The sequence below is a fragment of the Miscanthus floridulus genome, unplaced genomic scaffold, assembly GCF_019320115.1.
Source record: "Miscanthus floridulus cultivar M001 unplaced genomic scaffold, ASM1932011v1 fs_365_4, whole genome shotgun sequence".
In the NCBI taxonomy this organism is placed as follows: domain Eukaryota; kingdom Viridiplantae; phylum Streptophyta; class Magnoliopsida; order Poales; family Poaceae; genus Miscanthus; species Miscanthus floridulus.
Window position 1 is genome coordinate 1 of NW_027096649.1, and position 12,623 is coordinate 12,623.

General features: G+C 49.4%; 2 protein-coding genes across 2 annotated transcripts; one reads left to right on the forward strand and one right to left on the reverse strand.

The window, feature by feature from the left end:
* Positions 1-4,507: 4,507 nt before the first annotated feature.
* LOC136531513 (F-box/LRR-repeat protein 14-like) lies at positions 4,508-9,197 on the forward strand. The gene is given in 3 exon segments (XM_066524167.1): positions 4,508-4,703; positions 7,482-8,713; positions 8,715-9,197. Coding segments are annotated over 2 exon segments (1,395 nt in total). The 5' UTR covers positions 4,508-4,703; positions 7,482-7,543; the 3' UTR covers positions 8,940-9,197.
* A 504-nt stretch (positions 9,198-9,701) lies between these two features.
* Positions 9,702-11,517, reverse strand: LOC136531512 (sugar transport protein MST6-like). The gene has a single exon (XM_066524166.1). It carries the CDS (start codon positions 11,424-11,426, stop codon positions 9,846-9,848), a length of 1,581 nt encoding a protein of 526 aa, XP_066380263.1. The 5' UTR covers positions 11,427-11,517; the 3' UTR covers positions 9,702-9,845.
* Between the last annotated feature and the right edge of the window lie 1,106 nt (positions 11,518-12,623).

The following is a 12,623-nucleotide window of genomic DNA, read 5'->3' on the forward strand; positions in this document are numbered from 1 at the left end:
CGTTTATTATGTTTCTTGGATGGGCGGATGACCATTATTCCTGTTTGCAGTTTGTGGTTAGGCAAATAATCATGCAAAGGGCATGCATGAACCAGTGAACCACCAGACGCACACGCACACTTATGGCTTTGGTCCTGTTCGCTTCTCTTATAATTCGTTTTTTTTCTACTTGTTTTTTCAACCGGAACAACGTTTTTCTCTTACAACAAACCAGCCGGAACAGTATTTCGACTTGTTTTTTCAGCGAAGCGAATGGGGCCTTTGTTTGAATGTATGGGTATTCGCTTCAATCCATACGTATTGGAGTAGAATAAAATGGAACTTAGTTTAAATCCCACTCCAATCCACTTTAACACATGTGGATCGAGATGAATACATGCGCATCCAAACCATGCCTAAGCCAGGACGTCAGGTGCAAACTTGTGGTGGAAGAAACTGATATGCATGTGTACACAAACATACATATATAGATCATTACCCATTCTTGCAAGATACTAAAGCAAGCTTTTGGTGACGATAATAATGCAGTACGTGCTGCCTTTCCCAAGCTAATGGAACACACGGCGCTATGCGGATGCACATCGTCTGATGCCTTTTCTCTTTCATTTCAGATATGGTCATGGTCTTGCCACTACTCTTCCAAGCAAGGAACTCCCGATCGACCTTCAGCATTGCTAATATTATTGCATACCCTTATCTAGCTCCTACATGACTCCATCGATCTGCAGCGCACGCCTTATCAGCTTCCAGGCAACAACAGTAGCACTACTTGGGCATTTCTTGCTGTGAAATAAAAGCCTTGCTAGTCTCGTTGGCATCTGCCGAATTGGTTGCACAACTTTCACGTAATATAATTTAAGTTAGGTTTATTTGGGTCGTGTTGCTTCCATCCTTCCACAGTAATCTATAGATTATTTGAGGATGTTGTAACCAGTCAAACTCTACTTGTGCTTAATGAAATACGTGTCGCAAGGACGCGCTCGCGAAAAAAAAGAAACAAAAGCCTTTATTTTTGACGACATACACAAACAGAAACAGAGACTTGTTCTACACACCTGGTGGCCGGGCCGTGTGTGGAGTGTGTGAGATTTGTGCTCGAAGGAAACTGTTGCTGTATATTTTGCAAATTCTTGCAAGACACTACCACTAGTAGTCCACTAAACGAAAGCTTCAGATGCCGGCCGGTGTTGCCTTTTCAGGTCAATGCGAGACTGCACATATATAAATAATATTATTGCCTTTTGCAATGGGAAATGGGGGCGCCACTACGCCCGATGCCGATCTTTGGCGGTACCACTATAGCTAGCCACTTCCTCATCATCTACTATATCCGCAGTGCGCATGCACTGCATCTTTCACTCAACCATTTCTCCTATCCTATGTATGCACATATAATAATTCTCAAGCTTTCAGGGATAATAAATAATTCTTTCAGCACAAATAAATAAATAAACCTCTCAACACCCTCTTCCCAAAACAAACGAACGAACGAACAAACAAACAAACACTGCTGAGCTGTGTTGTCTGCAAGTAAATGCAATGCTGTCAAAGAAACAAACAACGGAAGGAGAGCGGGAATTGGAGTTTTCATCGTCAACACGCAGGTTCACCCACCACAACCAATCTACATCAAAGCCAAGATGTCTGACTCAACCTCAGTTTTTATGGCTGAGGCTGCAGATTTGGCACTGGCTGCAAGTGTCACTCAACGGCTTAATCTGCAACATACAAACTTCCTATCTGACAATCAAGAGCTGGTATTGTTTCTCAATGCTTCAGACCACTCCAACCCTCCGGACTGGAGAAGAATCAAACACTTCACTCAGCTCTTCATCAACAACACAAAGCAAAGAAGCACAGGGATTTTCAAGATCAGGCCGAACCTAAATCAGACAGCAGATACATTAGCTAGACAGGCTGTTTTAGACTCAGAGTCCTCCACTCTGACTTTTTCTTCTTCCTGTTCTAATAGTGCTCATGTATCTCATTGTCCTCTAATGGCTGCCCTTCAGTAGCCATCGACTATGTAACACTGTTAACAGCTAGATGCTGTTGGAATTAAAGTTGTTTGTTGTCAAAAAAAAAAAAGCAACGGAAGGAACGGTGGATAGATGAGGCGATCAATCTGTCGCGATCACATCATTGGGATGACGGAGGAGATGATCTGGGATGGATGGATCATCCGGAGATTTCCGGCAGGGGATGGAGACCGACTGACCATATTCCGATCGAACAAACTGGATCGGAGGGAGGACACGGTTCCTTTCCAGTCCAGCGAATTGAATGAATAGAGGAATTAACAAGCATGCTGCGTGCATGTGGGATTATTTTGCAGCCGCACGCTCGGCTTTTCAGCAGATTCTTTAAGCTGCCCCCGGTTCACACCCCTGCCGCCGGCCGTATTCGTCGTCGTAATCGATCGATCCCCCGGCCCCAAAAAGACCGTGTCGATTGCAGTAGGATTCTCGCCATGCACATCTGACCCAGGATAGGATAGGCCACAGACACACAGAGACACCTGCCTGTCGAGCATTTTCTTTTCGTCACAAAAAAAAGTGTTGCTGAATTCAGTAGTCTGCACACAGGTAGATTCTTTTAAAACTTCTGCTTTACAAGTATTATTTTATGCTTTTCTTTATTTCAATCCTGACAATCACCAATAATTGCTGAAATTTCCTCTAGCTAATCATCGCTGACTGAATGACGACGACGGTGATATATATCCTCCTCTCCTTCTTTTCGAGATGCAAAGGATCTTGATGGGTGTTGCATTGGGTGCTCGTAGCGCTTACGCAGACGACGCCGGGGGGGCCTGTGGAGATCGCGGCGGAGTGCCGTGTGGGTCCGGATCAACCAAAGGCCTCTCACCGCCTCGTCCTTGTCCTCTCCCCCCCTCATCTGCTCTCCTCTCCTTCCAAAAGCTGGTGATGGCAACGGATAGGATAGGGACGGCATAAAATCAACGTCAGGAAAGTGAGAAGAAAGATCAAAGGCACTCATATATACTACTGTGTGTAGCTGATCTTTTGTTCTTAGCTAGGAGTAGCTTTCTTTGTTTTTTTAATGAAAAAATAAAGGAGTAGCTTTCTTGGTACCCAACCCAATATAGTGGCGTGGATTCTGATTCACCAAGCAGCAACTCCCTCACTACAGGTCGGTCGTACGTTCTGGTGGATTGCACAGCACAAGACTGATCTCAGCTAATATAATTCTTCAGTTCAATGTATACAACGTTAGCATCTCCTTCAAGGTTTAACCTTTCCTGGACACAAAGTATGCATGTATGTGCTGAAAATGCTCCACCAGCACCAGGATGGCCTTTTATTATTTTTCTGAGGTTTGTGGTTTGTCCTGTGTGGAACTGTGGAAGACCTGCTACTTGGGTTCAAGTTCAACTTTGGAGGCTGGACATGGTTCTTTTCTTTGTCTTTAGGGCTAGACTATCGTCATGTTCGCTTGAACTTGTTTGGCTTATAAGTCGTACTTTTTTAGTCAACAAATAGTATTTTTCTCTCATATCAAATTAGCCAACGGTACTTTCAGCCATGACTTATCAGCCAAACAAGCCTAAACGAACGGGGCGTATACTGCTAGATTTCAAAGAGGAAATAATTAATGCCGCACTTTTGTGTCACTCTCTTTGATGTTACAGGCTGAAACTATTGCTTGCTTGTGTGCTTAGTTTGTTGCTTTGCTTGCTTGGCATCTATATATCCACACAATAAAATAAGCCAGTTTTCAGGAACTGGGCCACGTTTAGTTCCTTGCAAAGTTGTCGCCGGCTGAATTCCGGATCCACTGTAGCGCACTGTAGCGTTTTATTTTTATTTGATAATAACTGTCCAATCGTTGACTAATTAGGCTTAAAACGTTCATCTTGTAAAGTACAACCAAACTGTGCAATTAGTTTTTGATTTCGTCAACATTTAGTACTTCATGCATGTACCGCAAGTTTGATGTGACGGGAATCTTCTTTTTGCATAGTGCCAAAGTTTAGAATTGGGGTAACTAAACATGGCCCAAGTTAAAGGAAGCAGTTTTTCAGGAGTCTATGACTGCGGCTGTGACTCTGAGCATTTCACACCTAGTAATGTGTCTAGGCAAGTACATTTGTAAGACAGGATGCTCCAGTATGTGGGTCATCCATTTCATTTATTATTTTTAGGGCTACGTTCGAACAGTTTATCTAACAAAAATGTTGTCTAAAAGTTTTTTTCAGACCTGCATGCCGCTCGATATAAGTTTCCAGATACAGAAAAAGATATCTACAATGTATTGCTGAAGAAGAAGTATTGCTCAAAAAGTATTGCTGAAAACCGTAAAAAAGAAAAAGTATTGCTTTTTTTTTAGGAAAAAAAAAATATTGCTGAAGAAGAACCACTGGAAATTCGGTATGTAGCTGCTGGCCTGTTGCCTTCTTGGCTCGTTTGCCCAGTATTCGGCCCACGTCACATGACGGCCCAGCCCAGCCCAACTTTTTATCGGGACCACAAAGAAGATATTTTCCTTCAGCTCGAAAAGTGAAAGGAGGAAGAAAATGTCTCACTGACGCCGGAGGCCGGAGCGGAGGGGAGGAGGGCCGACCATGCGAGCGCCGTCGCCGCCGTTTCGGTCCTCTGCTCTTCCAGCCGTGCTGGGCGCCGTCTTTTCTTGATCCCGTCCCTAGCAGCCGACCCCAGCTTCCGATTTTCGGTTCCTTGGAGGTATGATTCTGTTATGGCCTGTTGGGGTCTGATCAATTTGGGATCGGTCTCTTTTTTGCGCGTGTCTGGTTGAGATGACGGAGCTGGAAAATACTCCAGCATAATCGGTTCCTTGCTTATTTGTTAATTCTGTACTGTCTGGGCCTCGAATTCTAGGCTGTAACGTATGCTGCTGGGGGCGAATGGTTTTGATTTGCTCGAGAATGTTAGAATAAACCACGACACATAGTGCCCATGGCGTGTGCGTCACTGTGCCGCGTCGTGGTGGTGTCGTGTGTGTTGTGTCCGTGTCTGTGCCATTGCAGGCGAGCTGCGGTGCGAGGCTGGGTGTAGGGCCTGTCCAGGGCGCGTTGTGTTCGGGCATGCCGTGGTCGAGCTGGACTCTAGTCGCTGTGCATGGAAGTTGCCAGGACCGGTTCAGTGCTTGGCTATTTTAGGAGTTCGTGGTGTGCGTGGCGCCGGTCAGCATGGAGGAAGCCGCAGTCCGGGACGAGCGAATGGCTCCCTGGTGTCGCTGAGCGGGTCGTGCTGATCATGGCGTAAAGACCGGGTGAGTGGAGGTGAGCTCCGTGGTGTGTCCCGTGGTTGTTAAATACGCCATGTACTCCTCGGTTCATAGTTGCCAAGTCTAGAGAAATAAAAAGTGCCAAGATACAGGCCGTTGTGTCGGCCGCGGCGTTCGTCGCCGGAAACAGCTTGTGTTCATCGTCTCCCTCGCCGGTACTTTGTGTTCGTGAGTGCGAGTGAGTTCCTGGCTGTAGCTTACATTTGGTACCAGAGCCGGTGTATGTACTACGGTGGTTCCTTCAGTCCACCACGAGAGCCGCCGAAGAAGAAGCGCGTGATCCCACGCAGAGGTCCAACGGCAACGACGATGGCCGGTGGTGATGTGAAGGAAGGCACCAGCTCGCCGCGTACGGTCGTGGTGGAGCGCGGTTTTGGTGGCGTCGAGATCCCGAAGCTGACGAAGACGAACTACCGCGAGTGGGCACTTGAAGTGCAGTGCAACCTGGAGGGCATGGAGCTCTGGGATGCCGTGGAGGGCGGCAACGCCGAGCGCGGCAAGGATCGACGGGCACTGGCTGTCATTCTCCGCAGTGTGCCGCCGGAGATGAAGTCTGGGCTCGTCGCGAAGAAGACGGTCAAGGAGGCTTGGGAGGCGATCAAGTCGCTGCGCGTGGGAGACACGCGTGTGCAGGAAGCCAAGGCGCAGCACCTCCTCAAGCAGTTCGAGAATGCGGCGTTCAAGGACGGCGAGGCGATCGACGACTTCGCCGTGAGGATCGGCTCCATTGCCGCGGAGCTGCGCGAGTTGGGCGAGGACATGGAGGACGAGCGCGTCGTCAAGAAGATGCTGCGGGTTGTGCCGTCGAGGTTCAACCAAGTTGCATGCTCCATCGAGATGTTCGCTGACTTCAAGAAGATGTCGCTCGAGGAGCTCGTCGGCAGGCTGCGCGTGGCCGAGGAGCGTTGTGGCGGCGGCGAGCTTGGAGGCGAGCGCACCGGGCAGCTGTTGCTCACGGAGGAGCAGTGGGAGGCGCGTCGTCGTCAGCGACGCAACAAGGATCGTGCACGTGCGGGAGATGCGCAGAACGGCCATGGCGGTGGCCGCGACGACGACGACGACGCTCGCAGCACCACGAGCTCAGGAAGCAGGCGTGGCGGGAGCCGCTTCCGTGGGCGATGCTATGAGTGCAGCGAGCGCGGCCACATGGGCAAGGACTGCCGTGGGAAAAAGAAGGAAACAGCTCTCCTCGCTGATGTCGACAACGAGCAGACGCTCATGTAGGTTCGGCGTACGGGGTGTTGTGGTTTAGGGGGTGATTGTTGGAATAAACCACGACACATAGTGCCCATGGCGTGTGCGTCACTGTGCCGCGTCGTGGTGGTGTCGTGTGTGTTGTGTCCGTGTCTGTGCCATTGCAGGCGAGCTGCGGTGCGAGGCTGGGTGTAGGGCCTGTCCAGGGCGCGTTGTGTTCGGGCATGCCGTGGTCGAGCTGGACTCTAGTCGCTGTGCATGGAAGTTGCCAGGACCGGTTCAGTGCTTGGCTATTTTAGGAGTTCGTGGTGTGCGTGGCGCCGGTCAGCATGGAGGAAGCCGCAGTCCGGGACGAGCGAATGGCTCCCTGGTGTCGCTGAGCGGGTCGTGCTGATCATGGCGTAAAGACCGGGTGAGTGGAGGTGAGCTCCGTGGTGTGTCCCGTGGTTGTTAAATACGCCATGTACTCCTCGGTTCATAGTTGCCAAGTCTAGAGAAATAAAAAGTGCCAAGATACAGGCCGTTGTGTCGGCCGCGGCGTTCGTCGCCGGAAACAGCTTGTGTTCATCGTCTCCCTCGCCGGTACTTTGTGTTCGTGAGTGCGAGTGAGTTCCTGGCTGTAGCTTACAGAGAACTGTCAGTTTAGGAACCACTAGTCGTCGTTACATGCTGTACGCTCGCAAATTCCATTTGATTACTAGTCAAGTGCTCCTTTGAAAATTTATTTTCAGTTTGGCATGGGTGTTTGCTTCTAGACCCTGTACTACTAATTCGTTGATTTGTTCTAGGTTAATTTGCTATACGTTTCAGAATTTTCTCCTGATGCCTAGGGCTTTAGTTTAATTTGGTGGTGCTTATTTGGCTGCTCAGCGATTTAGGAAAAAAATAATAATATTACGGCACCTCTGTTCATGCTGTTTGTTAGTGAAAACAAACATATGCTTCTTGATGAGTGTTTCTGCTGTCGTATGATTATACTGCATTCAAATGCTTTTTTTTTCTGATCACTTTAATTTCAGTTCAGCACTCTGTGCCTGCTCGACAACCTGAGATTACTCAAGTAGTGTAGCTCCACTAGGTGATGGAGGGTCTCCCGGAGCCACTGCTTGCGGAAATCATCAAGAGGATTACGAGGACAAGCGATCTGAATGCTCTTTCCCTAGTGTCAAAGGAGCTCTACAATGCTGAGGCCGAGGAAAGGGTTACCATCCGCGTTGGCTGTGGCCTTCACCCTGAAACAAAAGCCTTGTCATCGCTCTGCTTCCGGTTTCCCAACTTGTGGAAAGTAGAGATCAATTACTCCAGTTGGACATCCAAACAAGGGAGGCAGTTAGACAACCGAGGGATTCTTGTGCTTTCGTCTCGGTGCCCTTTGCTGACGGATCTCACCTTAAGCTTCTGCTCCTACATTAATGACACTGGTATTGGTTATCTAGCGAATTGCAAGAGGCTCAAGGCCCTCAGGCTGAAATTTGCCCCAGCTATAAGTTCTAGTGGGCTTCTCTCGGTAGCGGTCGGGTGCAAGAGTCTATCTGCTTTCCATCTCGTTGGCTGCATGAAAGTAGGCAGTGTGGAGTGGCTCTCGTACCTTGGCAGGGCCGGATCAGTGGTAGAACTTGTGGTGAAGGATTGCAAGGGAATCAAACAGTATGACCTCCTAAAGTTCGGTCAAGGATGGATGAAGCTTGAAAATTTTGAGTTTCAGATCAGCAATTGCTGGTTATCAGGGACTCCTTCTAGTCCCTCTTATGATGCTCAGCACCCGTATAAATATGATCTCAGTTGTGAAAATCTGAAGGATTTGAGGTTGGCGCATATTATACCTGTGCTGATGTTGGGGCATATTGTAGCTGTGCCACATATTGGACTCCATTTTCTTTTGAGAAAGTGCAAAGCATTGGAGAGACTTTGCCTGCACTATGTTACTGGTTTAGAGAAGAGCGATATGATTGCACTGTTCCAGAACTGCAGCAACCTTAGAAGCTTCACACTCCACGAATGGCCTACGGTGAGGATGCCACTGACTGATAAAACCCTTGTGGTTCTAGGTCGCAGCTGCCCTATGCTTGAGGTTGTCGAACTGTACTTCCCATATTGTTCCAATACGTATCTATCAGAAATAGGCTTAACACAGGGTATTGTGATGCTGGTTCAGTCTGCTCCCGTTCGTGTTCTAATGCTTAATGGCATCGGAAATTTTGGTGATGAGGGAATGAGGGGCCTCTCATCTGCACAATTCTTGGAGACACTCAGTGCTTGCAGATTGCGAAATGATAACTGATTCTGGGATAAGTTTCTTATCGTGCACACCGTCCTTGAGCAATCTCACTCTCCAACAATGCAATAAAGTAACTGATAATGGAATGGCTGAGCTGGTACATTCACAGAAATTGGAATCTTTGACTGTTGTATGCTGTCATGGGATCTCTCTGAATGGCGTGCAGGGGGCTGCCAGATCAGTTCACTATTCGGCCTAGTCTGAAAGCTTCCCCAGTCCAGAAGGGAGTACATTGTTCCGGCAAATATTTTACACAAAGGGGACATCTCGTCAAGGCCAGGGCAGTACAAGAAGAATGGAATAATCTTTGGGCGTTATGTTTGCCTGTTCTTCCCCGTTATATTAGTGGCTATATATGTTGTATTAGGGAAGTAGTGACTTTGAAGACGGGCGATGCTATGTTGTATTCCATCTGGTAACTCGAAAGTTCTTATCATACATAGTGAAGCTCTTGTTGACACTTGTTACCCCCCTTATTTCTATCTGGAATGTCTTGCGTTGCTTCACAATAGGGAAATACGGAGTATTAGGCACAAGGAAAGAAGAATTGTTTTGTATGAAATGTGCAGATTTGTAAATGGGCGTTTGCAGAAGAGAAAGTGGGAGAACCGGAGGAGGCAAGAGATAAATTACTCTCACCAAATGCTGTTTGATCAAGGGTTTAGATTACCGATGTTATTTGTTATGCCTGGGATAGCAGTGCAAAATCACTGAACTTGGCCCAAATTAAACATGCGCTACTTGTGATAAATTTGATATTTTACAGCAAAGCCAACTGCACACTCACAAAGCATAGTACATAATGACACGTTTTCAATGTGCTGGTTCGTCGTTCAAAATAAATCTCGCGTTTTTCATATGTCGACCAAATGTAGGAGCACAGCCCACAAACAATTAACAAAACAGAACAAACAAAGAATAATGTCAAAAAAAAAAGAGACACAAACACTATATTAATAAAGCCCACGAACATTATTAAAGGTCACTTTTTTTTTTGAAACGAAAAGCTCACAAACTACTTTTGCAGGTAATAATCTATAAACAACTATAAACACACGAAACATTCTTTAAAGGAAAAGCTAACACATGAACATTATTAAATCTTCTACTTCTTTGCCTCGCCGACGCAGCCCATCTCGATGTCGACTCCATGGCCGTCAGTGTCGTCGCCGTCGTTGACAAACCGTTTCCAGTACCAGTGCGTCTTCCAGACGCCGGCCATGTCCTCGATGGGCACACCCTTGGTCTCCGGCAGGAAGAGCGCGATGAAGAGCGTCATGACGACGACGCAGGCGGCGAAGAAGAAGAAGAGCAAGAACTTGAGGCGGCACAGCATGGGGAGGAAGGCCTGCGCGACGGCGAAGGTCATGAGCATGTTGACGGCGACGGTGATGCTCTGGCCCGCCGGCCGCACCTCCAGCGGCATCACCTCGCTGGGCACCAGCCACCCCAGGGGCCCCCACGACCACGCGAAGCCAGCCACGTAGACGCACATCACCACCACCGTGGCCGCCGCGTACCCCGCCGGGACCGTCGCCACGCCGCTCCACCCGAACTTGGCGCCGATGAGGGCGCCCACCGCAACCTGCGCCGCCAGCATCTGCGCCCCGCCCTCCAGGAACAGCGCGCGGCGCCCGGCGCGGTCCACCGTGAACACCGACACGAGCGTGGACACGAGGTTGACGAGCCCGGTGATCACCGCCGACATGAGCGACGCGGTGCCGCCGAAGCCCAGCGTCTTGAACAGCACCGGCGCGTAGAACATGATCACGTTGATTCCCGTCAGCTGCTGGAACAGCGGGATCGCCACCGCCATCACCAGCTGGGGCCGGTACCGCCGCTGCCTGATGTCGCGCCACGGGTGCGTCACCGCCCTGGACTCCTCGCCGGCCGCCACCAGGTCGTCGTACTCGGCGGCCACGTCGTCGGTGCCGCGCACTCGCTGCAGCATCCGATTCGCCTCCTCGGGCCGGCCGCGCTCCAGGAGGGAGTTGGGCGTGTCCGGAAGGAACAGGGAGCCGACGGTGATGATGGCGGCCGGGACGGCCGCCAGCCCGAGGCTGAGGCGCCAGCCCCACCCGCCGGCAATCTTCGCCGTGCCGTAGTTGATGAGGTTGGCGATGAGGATCCCCAGCGTGATCATGAGCTGGAACCCGTTGTTGAGCATGCCGCGCATCCGCATCGGCGCCATCTCCGACAGGTACACCGGCACGCTCTGGTTGGCGAACCCGACGCCGACGCCGAGCAGCACCCGGCCCAGGATCAGCATCGCCACGTTCACCGCGGCGCCGTTGAGCGCGCACCCCGCCAGGAAGGTGACCCCGCCGGCGAACATAGACCACTTGCGGCCCGCGGCGCGGGTAACGGACGCCGCGAAGAGCGACGCGACGAGCGCCGCCACGTAGAGCGACGACGTGAACAGCGTCAGCAGCTCGCTGTCAAACTTGCAGTACTGGTTGCCGCCGTCCGCCGACTCTGCCTGCTTCCGGTACACCGACGGAAAGAAGCGGCTCAGGAAGGGGTCCATGGACGTGACGCCGCCGGAGATGCCGATGTCGTAGCCGAAGATGAGCCCGCCCGTGGCCGCCACCATGCACGCCATGAACACGAACAGGGTCAGCCCGCCGGGATAGTCCTGCCGCTTGCCGGCCGACGAGCTCGGCGCCACTGCCGCGCCGCCCGCCATTGCCACCACTCACAAACGCAAGCAAGCACTCACGTAGGGTACGTATATGGATTTATATGGAACCGAAGACGTATGATCTGATCGACGACACAACAACGCTGGATGCGATTTGTGATTTGCGAGACGACACAACAACGCTGGATTCTTCTTTCGTTGATTCTGGATTCGACGGAACAAGTCGTCGTGTTGTTTTATAGGTTGACATGTGCATGTCGGAGCTGCGAAAACACGTTCAGTTTTGCTGATTCCGATTAGAACTCTGATGAAGTGTGTCCTATCGTATTCGGTATTCCCGCATACGGCTACACATCTAGACCGCTAGACTTTTCCTGAATAACGCTGAAAAAAAGTTTCACTTCCCTGTATAACATCGGCTAGACTGCTAGACTTCCATGAATAACACTAAAAAAAAGTTTGTATTCCTGTGTAACATCGAAATAATTTACATGCCTTAATTTTTTTTAGATAATGGATAGAAATCCGGCCTTTGACTTCCTAAAAAAAATCCGGCCTCTATATCCAGTTATCCACACGTGGATATACACAGCCATTACATGCCTTATATTACACTCGTTTTATCTTTTGTTCCCTTTAAGTCTCACATAAAAGGAAAATTTTTGAGGGAAACATAAAAGGAAAATTTTGCTCCTCCATCATATCTTCCTCAAGCCTGTTGTTTCCCTAGCTACCTGTGCTCCTGCCTCATCATGTTACCGGACCTGTGAAAGTGCAATCAAACCTTAATTATGGGTTTTTAGTAATAATGACCATACAATTAGAGAACTAATGAGATTTATCGATATGACAAGTAGGGAATTCATGTTCGAGGATGCTACACGAAACGGAGGAGCCTCCAATTACAAATGTAGATGGCTTCAAACTCAAAGGAGGTTTAAATTCTTTTATATTTTGAATTTAAGTATAAGAAAAGTCGTACTATAAAGGAGGACACAATGCTTAAGCTAATATGTGCTACCAAGTGCTCAAACATACACATGAATCCTCAGATTCACAGCCAAGACAGTCTACACTTCACTCTTACCCTTGATGTCTTGCGTGGTGTGGCACTGCCGCGACTTAAGTGACCGTAGGGGGGCTAGGGGGTATTTATACCCTTCCTCTTCCTCCTCAATGGCTCTCTGCCTCTTCTTTCTCACTTCAGCACGTCCAAAACAGAGCAGGAGCTCTCTCTCTCTC